Source organism: Cydia pomonella, chromosome 10, assembly GCF_033807575.1.
Source record: "Cydia pomonella isolate Wapato2018A chromosome 10, ilCydPomo1, whole genome shotgun sequence".
Taxonomy (NCBI): domain Eukaryota; kingdom Metazoa; phylum Arthropoda; class Insecta; order Lepidoptera; family Tortricidae; genus Cydia; species Cydia pomonella.
Genome location: NC_084712.1, coordinates 21609521 through 21626718, shown reverse-complemented (window position 1 = coordinate 21626718; position 17198 = coordinate 21609521). Strand labels below are relative to the sequence as shown.

Below are 17198 nucleotides of genomic sequence, written 5' to 3'. Positions count from 1 at the left end.
ATCTTTAATTTAGACCGTTTTTTATCTGATTAGGGGAAGCGTAGTGATTTTAACAGTCTATGTGTGTGGGTATGTTTTCATGTATTCATTTTTATGAAGTAGATGATACAGGTAGGCGGTACAGCAAGCTATACGACGCACAACTTTAAATATTTAAGTTCTAGCAACATAATTCAAAGGCGATGTAGAAGATTTTATGGAAATAATTTTGTTAATTGATAATTTTGTTGTAGCTTTAACTATTTTTCTAAAAACAATGACATACTACAAGCATTGCTTGTCCTTATATGCCGATTTCATGCTTTCATACTTTTGGATGTTGTTAGGGAAGTTAGCCGGAATATAACGCCAGTTTGTATATTTCAGTTGATCCATCTAGCCCAAGAGAAATAATATATTTACAAATGAAGAAAAAAAAAGAATTTATTGCCATAACCAAAATTATAAATTAGGGTATTTATCATACATTTACTTAACACTTTCGCGCGAGCACCGTCATTTGACGTCAAAAATTGACCAATGTACTGTGACACAACGTCTACACACGTCTTTACAACAATGCATTTTAACAGTACAACGTTTGTAAACGTTGACTGGCCTTACTTTACTCCTATAGCTACGTCATTGCGTCACAACATGGCTCAATTTGAAATCCCTAGCGCCACGCAAAGTCGATATTTTTTTATTTTCTCTAGGGCTCACTCACACATATGCAAGTGTTCCCACGCACACATACAACGTCAATGGACGCCGCCCGCTCCTATCCGCGCGATACATTTAGTTCGCCTGCGCACGCGAAAAGGGTAACGCGCGTGCGGTTATGCAGCGGCTGAGATTTTATATTCGCAACGGCGGTTCTGTGTCAAAGTAAGTAAATTTTTTAATTGATTTTGTGTGTAAGTTTGTAATCAAAAGTTATATTACGGATAGTAAGTGTTACCTTTTACGTATATTAAAGTAATTTGATCGTTTTATTTGTAGATGGATAAGAAAAAACACAAGATATTTATGAAGGTGTTTGAATCATCTTCGTCACGGGAGTCATCAGCAGACCCATATGAGGACGATGGAGAGTTTGGGTCTGATAAGGACTACGATCCAGTCGATGAGCAACATAACAGTAGCGACAGTTCCGTAAGTGTTTTTGCTGAAACTTCACGTAATAAAAATAATACGTCAAAACCACAAAATGTTTCAAAAGTTCAAGAAGATTCTGTCACAAGTGAGTCAGATGATTCAGACAATTATGAAGAGGTCTCCTCAAGTTCTGAGAGTATTTTCGAAATTCGTAAACGTAAAAATTCCTCTCGTAAATCAGTACGGTCTCGCTCTCGGGCGAGAAAACAACATTTACAACTACCGAGACGCAATTCAAGCGTAGATACGGATACTGCTGATACGATCTCAATAGATTCGATCCATAATTACATATTGGATACACTTGAGACATCGTCACTTCCCGATCCCGTGGCAATGGAGAATATTCATGCCTCACCGCAACCCGATCTTGAAATAGAGGGTAACGCCGTCCAGCTGGTCCAGCACGCTACGCTGTCTCCTAATCGTCTGGAAATGGAGGACAACTTACGATCGCACGCTTCGCCGCCTCCTGTAGCGATAGACGGTAATGTATCCCCACCAGCGATACCACCTCCTGACCCCGTGGAGCTGGAGAGAGACCCATCCCCGCACGAATTACAACCTCCTGATTTAGTTGAGATGGAGGGCAACCCGTCACAACATGCTCCACCCTCTCCCGATCGCCCGAACGCCGCACCACCTCAAGTTCTCGAGCAAATAGAGGGCAATCCGCCGCCGAACGGCTCACCACCTCCCGATCCCGAGGAAATAGAGCGGCGTCTATCGTCGACCCTCTCATCGCCTCCCGGTCCCGAGGAGATAGAGTTCAACCCGTCCTCTATCGCATCGCTTCCTCTTATTCTTGAAGGAATAAACGGTAATATGTCTTCTCATGGCCCACCAACTCCTGAGCGCGTGCAGATAGAAGAAAACCCAACTCCGCTACCTAATGTCACGGGCAACGAAGGCAACTTACCAGGCACATCAACGCTTCCTGATTCCAGGGGAGTAAGGAGTGACCCATCGCCTGATGCACCTTCTACTTCTCCGTTATCAACTCATGTCCCTCGCAACCGTACTCGAAGTAACCCTTCAACAAGTAGACGAGGTCCAAGGTGCAGAACTCCTCCTAGAGACGATGTTTGGGAAAGTACAACTGCAGAAATACCTACTTTTGATTTCGACACTATTTCTGCAGGAGTTCAATTTGATTTAGGACCAAATGCTACAGTTAAAGACGTTTTTGATAAATTATTTCCTACGCACATTGTTGACTTCATAGTAGCAAGAACAAACGAATATGGAAGAGCTCTCTGCGCTACAAACAGGCCTACAACTAGAAACTCGCGTCGTTATAGATATAAAGACACCGACCGCAAAGAAATACAGGAATTTTTGGGGTTATGTCTTCTTATGGGACATATTAATGTCCCTAAAAAACGAAAACTTTTCACCTACAGCGATCCCCTATACTATCATCCGATTTTTGGGTATATCATGTCTGGGCGCAGATTCGAACAAATATTGCGATGCCTGTGTGTATCCGAGTTAAACGCACCAGGAAAAGAAAAAATTGTAAGGTTCATAGATGCCATTACTAAGAATTTCCGTGATTGTTACAAGCCTACTAAAGAACTCTCTTTGGATGAATCGTTACTTTTGTTTCGCGGGCGTTTATCATTTCGGCAGTATATCAAGTCTAAGAAGGCGCGTTATGGGATAAAGTTCTACGAGTTGACTACTTCTGATGGTTTCGTCCTCAATATTTCAATGTATGCAGGAAATGATGAAGAAGTAGAAAAAGGGAAAAAGACTGAAAAAATTGTCATGCGACTGATGGACCCGTATTTATTGAAAGGGCATCATTTGTATATGGATAATTACTATAATTCTGTGACGTTATCGCAAAAGCTTTTAGATTTAGAAACCCATACAACTGGAACTCTACGCAGCAACCGGAAAGACAACCCGAAAGAGATTACCCAAAAGAAACTAAAGAAAAACCAACATGTTTGGACACGTAAAAACAATGTGTATGTCTCTAAATGGGTTGATAAGAGGCCAGTACTAATGATAACTACTTGTAATCATCCCAAACTAATAGAGGTGTCAAATAGATTTGGTGTGAGTCGCATGAAGCCAGAGGAAGTGTCACAATACAATCAGTTTATGTCGGGTATTGACCGCGCAGATCAAATGGTAGCTTACTATTCTTCACCAAGAAAGACCTTGAGATGGTACAGAAAGGTATTCTTTCACGTATTGGATCTTGCAGTATGGAACAGCTTCTTCATATACAGAAAATATTGCAAAAACAACAGCAAGAAATACGAATTCGTGACGTACAGAGAAGATTTGATAAGGCAACTAATAAACCTAACTCCAAACCTTAAACCTGAGATGCTAATGAAACGGAACAAGTACGATAATCGGTTAAAAGAAAGAACAGAATTTGTCGCATCTGTGAGTACTGAAAATACAGGGAACCTTAGTCACTGGCCTGAGAAAATTCCAGTCAGAGCTAACTCTAAGAAGACATCCAACTACATGAAATGCAGAATGTGTACTAAGAAGAAAATAAGAAGGGAGACTTGCCTAAGGTGTAAGGGATGTGAGGAAAAGCCAGCCCTGTGCGCTATATGCTTTGAAGAATGGCACCACCAATCCTAATTTTACAAGCAGGTTATAATCAAAATAACATTACTGTTTCTCCTGAGACTGATTTATGTAACGATTACTCAATGATGATTAATATTTCAAGTTTTCAGGGTATGGTTTAGATTGATTAATGCTATAAGTGCAATTATTTACTAAATGACAATAAATTCTTTGTTGGAGGACATACTTTAGTTTTTTGGATAGTTAGTTATTTTTACGGCAGATATATTTCAAAATATATGTCATTGTTTTTAAAACTGATTAGTTGCTTACAGAGTTATCAAAACTTTAAGCACAATTTCGAGTAAATAAATCAACAGGCTATAATTTAGACTGATTTACGTATAGGAAACACACTAAAAGGGTGAAAATAAATATGCCATTGTTTTAAAGACTGATTAGTTGCTTGTAGAATTATAATAAGTAAGTATAATTTTGAGTAAATAAAACAACAAGATACCTATAATTTAAATTGTTTAGGAAACACACCATAGGTGGGCAATCATTTTGTTGTAATTGGAAGTACTTTATTTGTTATTTTTTGATGTTTGCAATGTGGCAAACAGTGTGCCAAATAATTTTATCGGTCTTTGATTTACTATAATAAATATTAAAGATAACACAAGAGTATAAAGATGATTATTTCCCTTTTTTCCTACGAATATTTATGTTTTTGCAGAGGGCTACAGTCGTCAAATGTCTTCGTTATAAATGCCGTATAATAACGTTGTTGTTGATTGTCCTTTTGAATCATGAATATGATGGGCCGGAACGTACATAAACGTCCAAGTCATAAGACGTTGTAACCCTGTGCAAACAAATACGTTAGTAACATGTGACGGTACGTTTTTAAACGTTAACGACGTTACACGTTGGTCACACAAATATAAATATATACATGCTCTTATACGACGCAACGTTTATAAACGTTAACGTCATACAACGTTGAGTACTTATATATGAACATACATCGATGGCATAAGGCGGAACGTTTATAGACGTTGACGTTATTAAACGTTGGTCACTCAAGCATAAATTATGTTTTCATCAAATGTGACAGAACGTTAATAGACGTTGACGTGATCAGACGTTGTTTCCTTATTTATAAGCAGAAATCGGTGACATATGGCTGAACGTTTATAGCCGTAGACGTCATCGAACGTTTGTGTCACGTTTCAAAAGATCGTTTCACAAGTTAAAAGCAGTACGTATATTAACGTCGGTTTATTTTGTATGGGAAAATACTGTGCACTCCAAGTACTATTGGTGAAGTGGGCTGCTCGCGCGAAAGTGTTAACCTAGATAATATATAAATGAACTTAATTTACAATTATACAACGTGGCCATAGGACAGTCTCAGCTACTATTTACGTCTCAAATGCCCGTCTAGCCTTACAGCACAGGGAAAGTAAATGCGAAAACGCTCATGAAAACGAATTTACGTGCCTTTCTCCTCTTTACCTGTCTACATCGAAACCGCCACGCTAATCACTGACACTTCCTAGACTCTATTACCAAGACATAAAGTCCACCAATGACCAGAACCATTTGACCGCCAAAGGCGTCAACTGACGCGCGCAGTTGCAAACCAATATGAACCTTAGTGCATTCCGACAAAGTTTACAATGGCGGGCCGCACACGATAGGTGTGGCGTTCAGTGTTGCCGTGTATCTAAGCTTCCTATGGAAACGAAAGTTCTTGGAACGCGTCCAGACATTTGTAAGTCTGGGGCTGATTACGAAGCTTTTCGTTTTCTTGGCGTAATGGTACTTTGGGAATATGTATGTGGCAGGGACCTGACATTTATAAGGGATGTTTCATCGAAATGGAACAGTGACGGCATTTTCAAAAGCTTTTATTTAGTTTCACCTGTCCCGTCTGTCTGTCTTTGTGTGCGTCTATCTGTCTGTGCAATATTATGATGGCTGCATGATCTGATGATGGAGACAGGAGGTGGACATAGGAACTCTGATAAACAACTTAATTGCGTTTGAGGTTGTAAGAATTGCCTCGGTTCGTATTAGTTGCCTGTGAAAATTGGGAAAAGAAAAAGTAGGTCAGTCAGAGCTAAAAGCCTGTACCAAAAATGAAATTTTTGCCAAAAACTTTTTTAAATGACTTACGAGGTGTATGGAAATTAGATTTAGGATTAACGAGACGATTTTTCCAAAAAACTATAAGTTGATTACGAAACTATAGAAACATCACAGATCTTTTAAAAAAGCCGCACTCACGGAGGTCAATTAACAGTTACATTGTGACATCGAAATGATATATAAACGATGTCAGCCTTCCGTGCGTCATGATTTAAATATCATTTTGACGTCACAATGTAAGTTCGAATTGACCGGTCGGGAATCCAATCGGTTCGATCTGTAACAAAAACTAGAAGTACCTGATCTATTACGGAAATGGATTTGTTAACATTAAGGAACAGATGTTATTGTAAAACCACATGGTATGGAAACTATGGAATCTACAAATAATGTAAATAATCACATTTTATCTTATTGTGTATCAGAAAGATGTAGAGTAGCAGACGGGACATTTTTACAAAAAAAATCTTATTTTTTGGAATGTGGCCCAAAAATAATCTTGATAATTTTAACAAACGTCTTCGTTTGTGTATCAAAACAAAAGAAGAATATTTTAAACCTTCGAGCAACACCGGCTTCCGACAATTTGGATTCCCAGTGTTGCTCGAAATTTTAACATAATTCGTTTTATTTTATATAAATAATGGTAGTTTTAACATTTTAAGTAAGAAAGGTATTCGTAAAACTCTTTGTCAGCGTATTTTTGGATATATATGTTATCGCTAAATATTTAAAATTATTTTTACTTTCAAATACATTTTGTACCTATTTGGTATAAAAGTACGAGACGAGACACTACGCGTGGGGAGCAAAATTTGGCAAACATTTTTTTAGAAAGGTTATAAATTCGATATGACACAAAGGATGCTTGAGATCAAACGATATAAAAGTCTTTTGATCATAGGCTTTTGCGTACTTTAGGCTAATTCTAGAGTAAAGTTATTTCAGGTAGACATTGAAAGCTTATTTTTATCCTTAATATTTCAGGTAGATATTGAAAGCTTATTTTGTTCTTTCAGATAATTTTTAAAATGTCTTGTGTTAATAATAAAAGTTCTATTATACATTTTATGAAATTCTGGTGTGGACTAAATAAAAAAAACTTATATTTATAAATCAACCTAGTCCCAAATTGACCTGTTACTTGATAGTGACTCTGTGAGCTGTAGACCTCGCGAACCCCCATGGCTCCGCCGTTTTCAAAATTTTACGAAAACTGAATCAAATAAAAAAAAAGTATAGTGCATCTTAGTGCATTTAAAACCAAATTAAAAATACACATACATAATAATGTAATATAAACCTCTAGCGATCATGCTATCAGCGAACTGTATTGTTTTTATGAGTAAATAAAAAATCTCTCTAAACCTAAACCTAAAATCTATGTAATTCTTGTACCTCGTCACAAAATTTCACAAGAATTGTTTGAGAAATGCGACCTGTAGACAACATCCGGAGTATCTGAACATCATCATCATCTTCATATATTTAAGAGTAAGACTCTTGACGTTGGAGCAATTTTCTCTACCTTCTCTTTGACAGTCTGATACGACACGATGTTGAGTTTTTTGATTCATGTACTTCTTGGCCTTCTCTTCTTCCTCTTTGCTTCAACTCTCCCTTCTATGATGTTTTTGATAAATTCGTCGTGTCGTAACATGTACCCAAGCATCTTTCATGCAAAGCATTTTTGTCCAAGCTGAAATGGAGACCTTCGCTAACGCTCAGTCAATAAAACATCGAAATACACAAAATGTTGTTAATAGTTGATGAGCTAGAACTAAGGTTAAACTTAAGAAGCTTAAACTTCGCGAGTTACGTCTGCGATGCATCATCAACTTCTAGAGTGCTTCTAAATCGTCTACCTCGAGTTTTATTCTAGGACATAAAACTTAAGCACTAACCTGAAATATTAAGTTTCTTGGCAAGTTATTTTAGCAGGTACAAAAGTAAAGTTTATGTTTCACAGAGTATGTCGTTAGGCCTACTGATCGGTCCGGACACCATATCTAGTTTAGTTTTATTTGTTATTTTTTTGAGACATTTAATTTCTATATCGTAAAACGGAACACATTAATTAGCGACAGTAGGTAGGGTACTTTTTCGAATATTTTTTGACGTTTATAAAAGCCAGTGGAAGGTAGATAGATTTCGATGGCTGCTCATGGCCGTATACGCAAGCTCGTGCGTCGTGAAAAATAAAAAATACCTAAAAAAAACTGTCGATTTGTGTGCTCGAAACCCTCACCGGAGCCACTACAGCATCAGCTCGCCAATGAAGAGTGTCGGTACCGACAAAGCGATTCGTCGTGCAGAGACCGGGTGAGTTGGCTTTCGAGCTATTTGCTTTCACTGGCGTAGATTGTTAAATTTCTCGTTGTCTAAAACAATTTCCCTATTCGAGGGCGATTGTACATTTGTTCCTTCGACCGCGGATCCTCCTCAAACTGAGAACAGCTAACCTGTCTCGGGGCCAGGAGTGACGTTTGAACCTCTTTCGTTTCGTTAAAACTGTCGCTAATTTCGTTTCGTTGTCGTTGCCTATAATCCTATAGAAATACAGTTATTTTATCACATTATATTAAAATATCGAATTTTAACCGATCGAATTGATGATGCAATTATATTATACGGCCAAATTAAGTAGGCATTGAATTTGGTATTGACACCGTTGGGAATAGAACACTTCTAAAATTAGTCGGATAATATTTGCACCGCGTGCCATTTCTGATTACGTAATATAATAACCTATATACAACAGAGTTGATTTGGGGACTTTAAGAATAGCGATAATTAGATATTGTTATTTTGTAAAGTGAATATAATGCCTAGACGAATATAATTTACACAATAGTACAAGTACATATATGATAAATTAGTAATATTTTACCCGCGTATTTAGTCCATACAAATATCGTGCATTATTATTGAATAATGTTCACAGATAGATGTCCATTAATATTCACATAGATCACATAGTTAATCCTTATCAATAACTTGCTACTTCTGCTAAATATTTAAATACTTACGTTACGTACTCATAATCGGAACAAAATATTCGCGAGCTTATCTACAATCCATTAAGGTCTATATTCCAACGGCAGCACAGCACGGTGCGAACTATTTTTGTTATTGTAAATTGTAGTCAAATAAGTTATTTAACTCACATTTAATAAGTGATTTTCGCTTCGTCTCCTACATTCGGAAACATTCGAAATATAATTGAATTGCAAGTCTGGCTTCTAATCGTTTTTTGACCATCTATCAACATAATAATTCTAACAAGAATTCCTTCCGCACCTATTGTAGCGAGATAAATTATTCTTCGCAAATATTATTTAGCATTTATAAGTAGAGTTGTGTATTTGGTGGTATCGTGGCGGGTGGACCTTATAGCATAGTTCATAAGGTTGAAATTTGTTTGTTCTACAACTTGTTTTGTTTATCGAAGAAGTTTCTTTTACATTTAATTAACGCGGTTGCTTCATATTCAAACTAATCATGTCTAAGGCACTTGCTCGTCGTAATTTGCAATTGAAACGCGAAATATCGATCAAACGAATCGATGAATGTTTGGCGGCTGGGTTGCAGGCTAAAGTGGATTCCTCGCGATTACCATTGTTTATGTCTAGATTTAGCAAAATAGACGGCTATTGTTCTAGTTTTGAAACCCACCATTTGAAACTCATTTCGGAAATAACAGATGTGAACGAATTAGACCAGGAGGATGTTGTACGTCAAGAATTTGACGACAAATATTTTCAAATAATCGAAATTCACACTTCGTTGTCGACTGCGACTACTATCGAGGGCGAGACAAATAGAACCGATTTGTCCGTTAAGTTGCCTCGTTTAAATCTCGTACATTTCGATGGCAACATTAAATCGTGGGGAACATTTTATGATATGTTCAATACAATGGTACATCAAAACAAACGATTGTCAAATATTGAGCGGTTCTCAATTTTAATTTCACTCCTTTCGGGTGAACCATTGCAATTATTAAAAGGGTTTCCTTTATCGGATAGCAATTATTTAGATGCTTACGCGGCTTTGATCGATAGATATAATAACAAACGCAAATTGGCTTTTCGTCATTGGGAAGAAATTCAGAACGCTTCGTTGAAATCTAATTCGCCTAGCGAGTTACGTCGACTTGTAGACACTTTTAGAGAAAATATCGCGGTTTTGAAAAATCTGAGATTTCCCGTCAATGATTGGGATTTTCCATTGTTTTATTTATTGATCAATAAATTGGACCAGGATACCCGTCGTCGTTTTGAACTGCAAAACGACAACAAAGATGTACCGTCATTCGAGTCGTTGTTAGAATACGTGGGTAAGGCCGGTCAAGCGTTAGAGCTCGCCGACCTCACCGAGTGCGCCGCCGCCCCTGCGGCACGCGCACCCACGGCACCCGGGCGTACCGCGCGCGCTCACGCCGCGCCGCGCACCGCTGCCTGGCGCCCGGCGCAGGATCGTGCTCCTGCGGGAGTAGCCTATAAAACGCTAGTCACCACTAGCGCCACCTCGATCGAATCGTATTGCGTGTTATGCAAGTCAAATCATGACCTTGCTAAATGTGTTGAATATCGGAACAAGACGCCTCACGAGCGCTTTTCTGTTGTCAAAGACAATCGGCTCTGCGTCAACTGCTTACGTTCTGGACACGTAGTTAAAACTTGCCCCTCAAAGTCTCGTTGTCTAAAGTGTAATGTTGCCCATCACACTACTATTCATTTCGATGTCGATAGCGGCAATTCCAAAGTCAGCGTCGCTTCTTCGGCCTCGACCAACGCTGGCGCCGCGACTTGCTCGTCGTCCTCGCCCCTCGACACCCCAATGCACGTACCTGACAAACAAGTAACCATGCTCGCATCCGATCCAGCACCTGTGGGTCGAATATCTCTTCTTGCTACTGCATGCGTGGAGGTACTAGATAAGTTCGGTAGTTATCAAAAAATTCGTATTGTCATAGACAATTGCAGTCAACCAAACCTTATTACACGACGTTGCGCGCAGCGGCTTGGACTTCCGACACGACAAAAAAATACCTCTATTGAGGGTGTATGTGAGGTGTCAACGTTGTCAACTTCTTATACCACTCTTAACATTCGCAGCATGAAATCTGATTTTGAAATGTGTGTCGAAGCCTTTGTTACACCCAAAATCTGCAGCGATCAGCCTGCAGTAAAAATTGACATGGACCAGTTGTCATGCGTCAAAGCATTTGAACTCGCCGACTCTAATTTTGATAAACCTGGATGCATTGACGCCTTATTGGGAGTGGATGTTTTTTGTCAAATATTTTTGGGTAACCGCCACAACTGTGACGATGGACCCACAATCTTTGAGACCAAGCTTGGCTGGGTTATCATGGGAAAGGCCCCTTGCGCAACTTCCCATTCCCAGACTTCATTGTTTTGCTCGATCGAATCGCTCGATACCCAAATTCGAAAATTTTGGGAAATTGAAAGTCTCCCTAACTCTTCGCCCTTAACTGACGATGAAGTCATGTGCGAGAAAATATTCGCCTCGACTCACGCACGTGACTCGAACGGGAGATATATCGTACACTTGCCGTTTCGAACCGTCGATCCTCGTTTAGGTGACTCGCGCGCTCTTGCCGAGCGCCGCCTGCTCTCTCTCGAAAAGAGACTCTCTCGTGAACCGGAACTCCGGACAGAATACAATAATTTTATGCGTGATTATCTCGATGCTGGTCACATGGAACCAGTAGCACCCCAGTCAGACGGGCGTGCTTATTACTTAGCACATTTCTGCGTGCTCAAGCCCAGCAGCACCACCACCAAATTGAGAGCGGTCTTTGATGCTACTGCTCAGCCTACTGGAGGCCCCTCGTTGAATGACCAGTTGCTCGTTGGACCGAAACTACAATCTGATCTCGTTTCGATATTACTTCGCTTTCGTTTGCATGCGGTTGTTTTCACAGCCGACATACGTCAAATGTATCGACAAATTTTAGTCTCTCTTACCGATCGAGACTTCCAACGCATTTTGTTCAGGTTCTCCCTCGATGAAGCTATACAAGAATTTCGTTTAAACACCGTGACCTACGGCATGTCTTCGTCCAGTTTCCTTGCCATTCGAGCCCTGATTCAATTAGCTATTGATGAAGGCAAGAAGTATCCTCGTGCGGTTGACGTCCTCAAACGAGACATTTACGTCGATGACGTGGTGACAGGCGCTGAATCTGTCGAATCAGCTCTCGACCTTCAGTCTCAGGTGGTTCAGATCCTAGAGAAAGGATGTTTCGAACTTCGCAAGTGGTCGAGCAACTGTCCCCGTCTGCTCAACAATCTCGACCCAACCCATTGTCATAATAAGACGCTCTCTTTTGATTCGGAACCGACATCTCCTGTTAAGGTGCTCGGTATGGAGTGGAACCCGTCCAGTGACGCGTTCACTTTCACGGTCAATGCGCTTCATGAAAAGTGCACAAAACGAAATATTCTTTCGGAATTGGCGCGCATATTCGATCCTCTTGGGTTTCTTACACCCTTGACACTCTCGTTCAAGCGCATAATTCAAGAACTTTGGACTCTCGGTTTGGATTGGGATGTGGTAGCACCCCCCAATATCAGCCAAAACTGGTTTCGTTATCGTTTAGATCTCGACTTGTTGTCGTCTCTCGAAATACCTCGATTCATTCCATCGACGAAGTCCTGCAGTGTTCAGCTGCATGGCTTCTGTGACGCTTCCGAGGCAGGATACTCGGCTGTCATTTACTTTCGCATTCGACATAGTGATGGTAGCATCACTATACATTTGATAATGTCACGCTGTAAGGTCTCTCCTTTGCAACGTACTTCTACCCCCCGTTTGGAACTGTGCGCTGCAGTTTTGCTGACAGACCTCGTTAAACACGTAAAGGAAATTTACAACGGAGACGTCCAATTTGAGGATATATTCTGTTGGTCTGATTCCACTGTGACACTCTCCTGGTTACGTTCGCCATCGCAACGCTGGAAAACTTACGTCAGTAACCGCGTAAGTCACATACAAGAAAGAATACCCGCTGGTCATTGGCGCCATGTCACGTCAGAAACCAATCCGGCTGATTGTGCCTCTCGCGGAGTGACTGTTCGAGAACTTGTAAATCATCCTCTATGGTGGACAGGCCCGGCTTGGTTGGCACTTGACAGTAGCTCTTGGCCAAAGTTACCGTCGTCTATCGAACCGCAATCGGACTTGTTGGAAGAACAAAGGGTCCCCAAGCAGACCGTGTTGTTTACTGCCGTCAACCAACTTGATGACTTCTTATCCAGACATTCGAGTCTCAATAAGGCTAAACGCATTGTCGCTTACGTTCATCGTTTCGTACATAACTGTCGTAAACCTGACAAAAGACGCTTCGGCCCACTTGTTCAATCGGAACTCGATGGTGCCCTTACTAATTTAGTTAAGTTAACTCAAGACAAGTCATTTTCGAATGAGATAATATCTCTAAAGGAAGGTAAAAAATTGCCTAAACAATTCAGAAAACTCAGTGTTTTTATCGATAATTCCGGTTTGTTGAGGGTGGGCGGTAGGCTGGTTCACTCTGAACTTGATTATGATTGCAAGCACCCTTTACTGCTGCCCAGTCAGGATCGCATGACACAGCTCGTCATCGACCAAGTACATAACGATAGTCAGCATCCGGGATTACGCACGCTAAATTTCTTGATTGCACAAAACTTTTGGATACTGGCTTCTAAGCGCGTAATTAGTTCTCGCCTATCGAAATGTATAAAGTGCTTCCGCTCTAATCCAAAACCTTTGGTGCCCCGTATGGCAGACCTCCCAAAAACTCGTATTTCACAAGTAAAACCTTTCTCGTGTATCGGTGTCGATTTTGCGGGTCCTTTTCCCACATACATTAAACGCTATCGTGGAGCTAGGCCTTTTAAAACACACGTGTGTTTATTTATATGTTTTGCGACCAAGGCTTCTCATGTCGAGCTTGTTATAGGACTGACCACCGAAGCCTTTCTCGCTGCTTTGCGTCGATTTATCGCTCGCCGTGGCCGTTGCCAACGCATACATTGTGACCGAGGTACGAATTTCGTAGGCGCTTATAACGCATTGCTACCTCTCATGCAAGACGCAGCTTCTCGTGAGAGTATCGAATTCTCTTTCAATCCACCAGCCGCACCCCACTTCGGCGGCTTGTGGGAAGCCAACATCAAATCGTTTAAAACGCATCTTGCTCGCGTTGTAGGGAATCAAATCCTAACTTATGAGGAATTTCTTACAGTGGCCGCACAAATTGAATCGGCCCTTAACTCACGGCCACTCTGTGAGATGAGTTCCGATCCAAACGACATGTCAGTGTTAACACCCGGACATTTTCTCACCTTAGAGCCCTTAACATCACTTGTAGATACGTCAACTAGCGACATAAATATTTCTATTTCGAATCGTTGGCAGCTTGTGCAGAAACTTCATCGTGATTTCTGGAAGCGATGGCATTTGGAGTATTTGCATACATTAAATCAACGCGCGAAATGGCACTCGGATATTGACGAACCCAAGGTGGGCACATTAGTATTGATTAAAGATGAACAACTGAAGCCACTTCATTGGTCTCTTGGTCGTATAGTATCTTTGCATCCGGGCAAAGATGGGATCCCCCGTGTAGCTACGGTTCGGTCACAATCAGGTCTAATACAAAGACCTCTGGTAAAGTTGTGTCCTTTACCTATAGACTAGTTTGTTCTTAAAATACTTTGTATTTGGTGGGCGGAATGATCGGTCCGGACACCATATCTAGTTTAGTTTTATTTGTTATTTTTTTGAGACATTTAATTTCTATATCGTAAAACGGAACACATTAATTAGCGACAGTAGGTAGGGTACTTTTTCGAATATTTTTTGACGTTTATAAAAGCCAGTGGAAGGTAGATAGATTTCGATGGCTGCTCATGGCCGTATACGCAAGCTCGTGCGTCGTGAAAAATAAAAAATACCTAAAAAAAACTGTCGATTTGTGTGCTCGAAACCCTCACCGGAGCCACTACAGCATCAGCTCGCCAATGAAGAGTGTCGGTACCGACAAAGCGATTCGTCGTGCAGAGACCGGGTGAGTTGGCTTTCGAGCTATTTGCTTTCACTGGCGTAGATTGTTAAATTTCTCGTTGTCTAAAACAATTTCCCTATTCGAGGGCGATTGTACACCTACAATTATAAAGGTCTAGTAATTAATCTCAGGCGGTTAGTAAACAATTTGCTCGTAGATTTTATCGTAAAAGGTATCGACTTTGGGACTAATAACAGCGGACAAATGCGAGTCGGACTCGCCCACCGAGGGTTCCGTACATATTAGTATTTGTTGTTACAGCGGCAACAGAAATACATCATCTGTGAAAATTTAAACTGTCTGGCTATCACGGTTCATGAGATACATCCTGGTGACAGACGGACAGACAGACAAACGGCCGGACGGCCAGCGAAGTCTTAGTAATAGGGTCCCATTTTACTCTTTGGGTACGGAACCCTAAAAAAGGGTTAATATTAGGTATGTTTTTAGTTAGTATTATTTTACATAAATACTAATCAGCTTAATGCAGCTAAGTCTAGTCATCAGTCCGACGATAAAAACTTCTTACCCACCGTCTCAATTAAACGATAAACCTTTAAGTAATACCAATTTTGAGTAATACCTACGTATTCAATACTATTGCTACGTATACAGTATTAATATTGGTTGTATTTTTATTTACAAGTACGTATATTAAATTAGTGCCAGAATACTGTTTGTATTATCTACTACCACCACAATTGTGGTGCACAAGTTGATAGTCATAATGAACCTTATTAATATTATTAAGTTATTACTGCTAAAATAAAGTTGATTTTTGTTGAATTATTTTTAATATATAATGAGTTTTGCTTGTCACCTTATGAAATATAAATGATAGAAAACAGAAACATTAAATAAATAAATATTTATAAACACATAGGACATCAATGTACGGCTATTATGTGACAAATGCCAATTAATTGAACAAAGATATGATTCTTTACAAACAAAAAGGGCATTAGACTCATTAGTATGAGACGATGAACCTTTTATTCTAGTTCACAATGTTTTATGGACTCGGAGCTAGCTTCGGAAAATGTACATGATAAACTTGACAGTCTTATAAGGATATTATAGACTGGTCTTGGCTAAATCTGGCCATCTGGTGGAGTCAGACCAAGATGAGTTGGGAGCAATTTTGATAACCCAGACAGTGCAAGTATCAAGTAAACGTAATTTCCAAGTAATTTTATAGAAGTTTGACGTTGAAAATATTAACCCGTGCACCATTTGGGCTATCAATATTGCCGCCAACTTATCTTGGTTTGAATCTAGCTGTTTATCATTGTAGATCAGAGAAGACAAGCCATTTGAAGGATTCAGTTTTATTTTTTTTATTTTTTTTCTATACTACGTTGGTGGCAAACAAGCATACGGCCCGCCTGATGGTAAGCAGTTTCCGTAGCCTATGTACGCCTGCAACTCCAGAGGACTTACATGCGCGTTGCCGACCCTAACCCCCTCCCGCCCCTCGTTGAGCTCTGGCAACCTTACTCACCGGCAGGAACACAACACTATGAGTGGCTGCGGTTTTCTGTAAGGTGGGGGTACTTCCCCAGTTGGGCTCTGCTATAGATCTGGAATGACATCCACTGGCTGTGCCCTACCACACAAAGCGAGATGACATTCACAATGCCCATACCTCTCTTATTAAGTCATCAAGCATGCTTTGCTGTACCGACTAATATTTATATATTTAAACAGTATTGCACGATACTCGTACATGAAATTACAAATGGCGCTAGCCGTTATTTTTATATTAACTATGGAGGGTAAAGGTAAGGAGAAAAATCCCTTATGGGAGAACTGTTGCTAAAGTGTCCAGCTCGCAGCTGTAAATAATAGTTCGAAATCTCTCTGGTGGCGCTAGGGTAGCACAAGGACATGACATGAACTTAGACGTTATTGACAGAGTGAAGTGCGCTGTCAGTAATTTGATTTTTTTAATCAAAATCAAACCTTTGTTCGCGATGTATTGTGGCGGCACCTCTTTTAAGGATTTTTGATGGACACTTTTCATACACATAGATTGTTCTCCTTACCTCTACCCTCCATAATATTAACATTATTGTAGGTATATGCGTGTACAAACGTATTGATATATGATGGCCACTGCATCGTCAACGTCACAAAATGTCGGCAAAGTTCTGTCATTATATTTCTGCCGCGGGCGCCAGTGAAGCGTTATTTCACGCCCGCCGGCCGCTTCACGCCTCACCCGTTACACACGTTTCAAAGATTTATAAAACTAGACTGTGTCGTTTAAAGTTTCAACCCA

At 40.2% G+C, this 17198-nt stretch overlaps 2 protein-coding genes across 2 annotated transcripts in view; both read left to right on the top strand.

Moving 5' to 3' along the window:
• Positions 1 to 17198, top strand: part of LOC133522400 (thrombospondin type-1 domain-containing protein 7A-like) — a 202223-nt gene that overhangs the window by 81983 nt on the left and 103042 nt on the right. The window lies entirely within an intron of this gene.
• Positions 478 to 5029, top strand: LOC133522398 (piggyBac transposable element-derived protein 4-like). Its single transcript, XM_061857721.1, has 2 exons — positions 478 to 867; positions 982 to 5029. The coding sequence occupies exon 2, from the start codon at positions 982 to 984 to the stop codon at positions 3748 to 3750; it is 2769 nt and encodes a 922-aa protein (XP_061713705.1). The 5' UTR covers positions 478 to 867; the 3' UTR covers positions 3751 to 5029.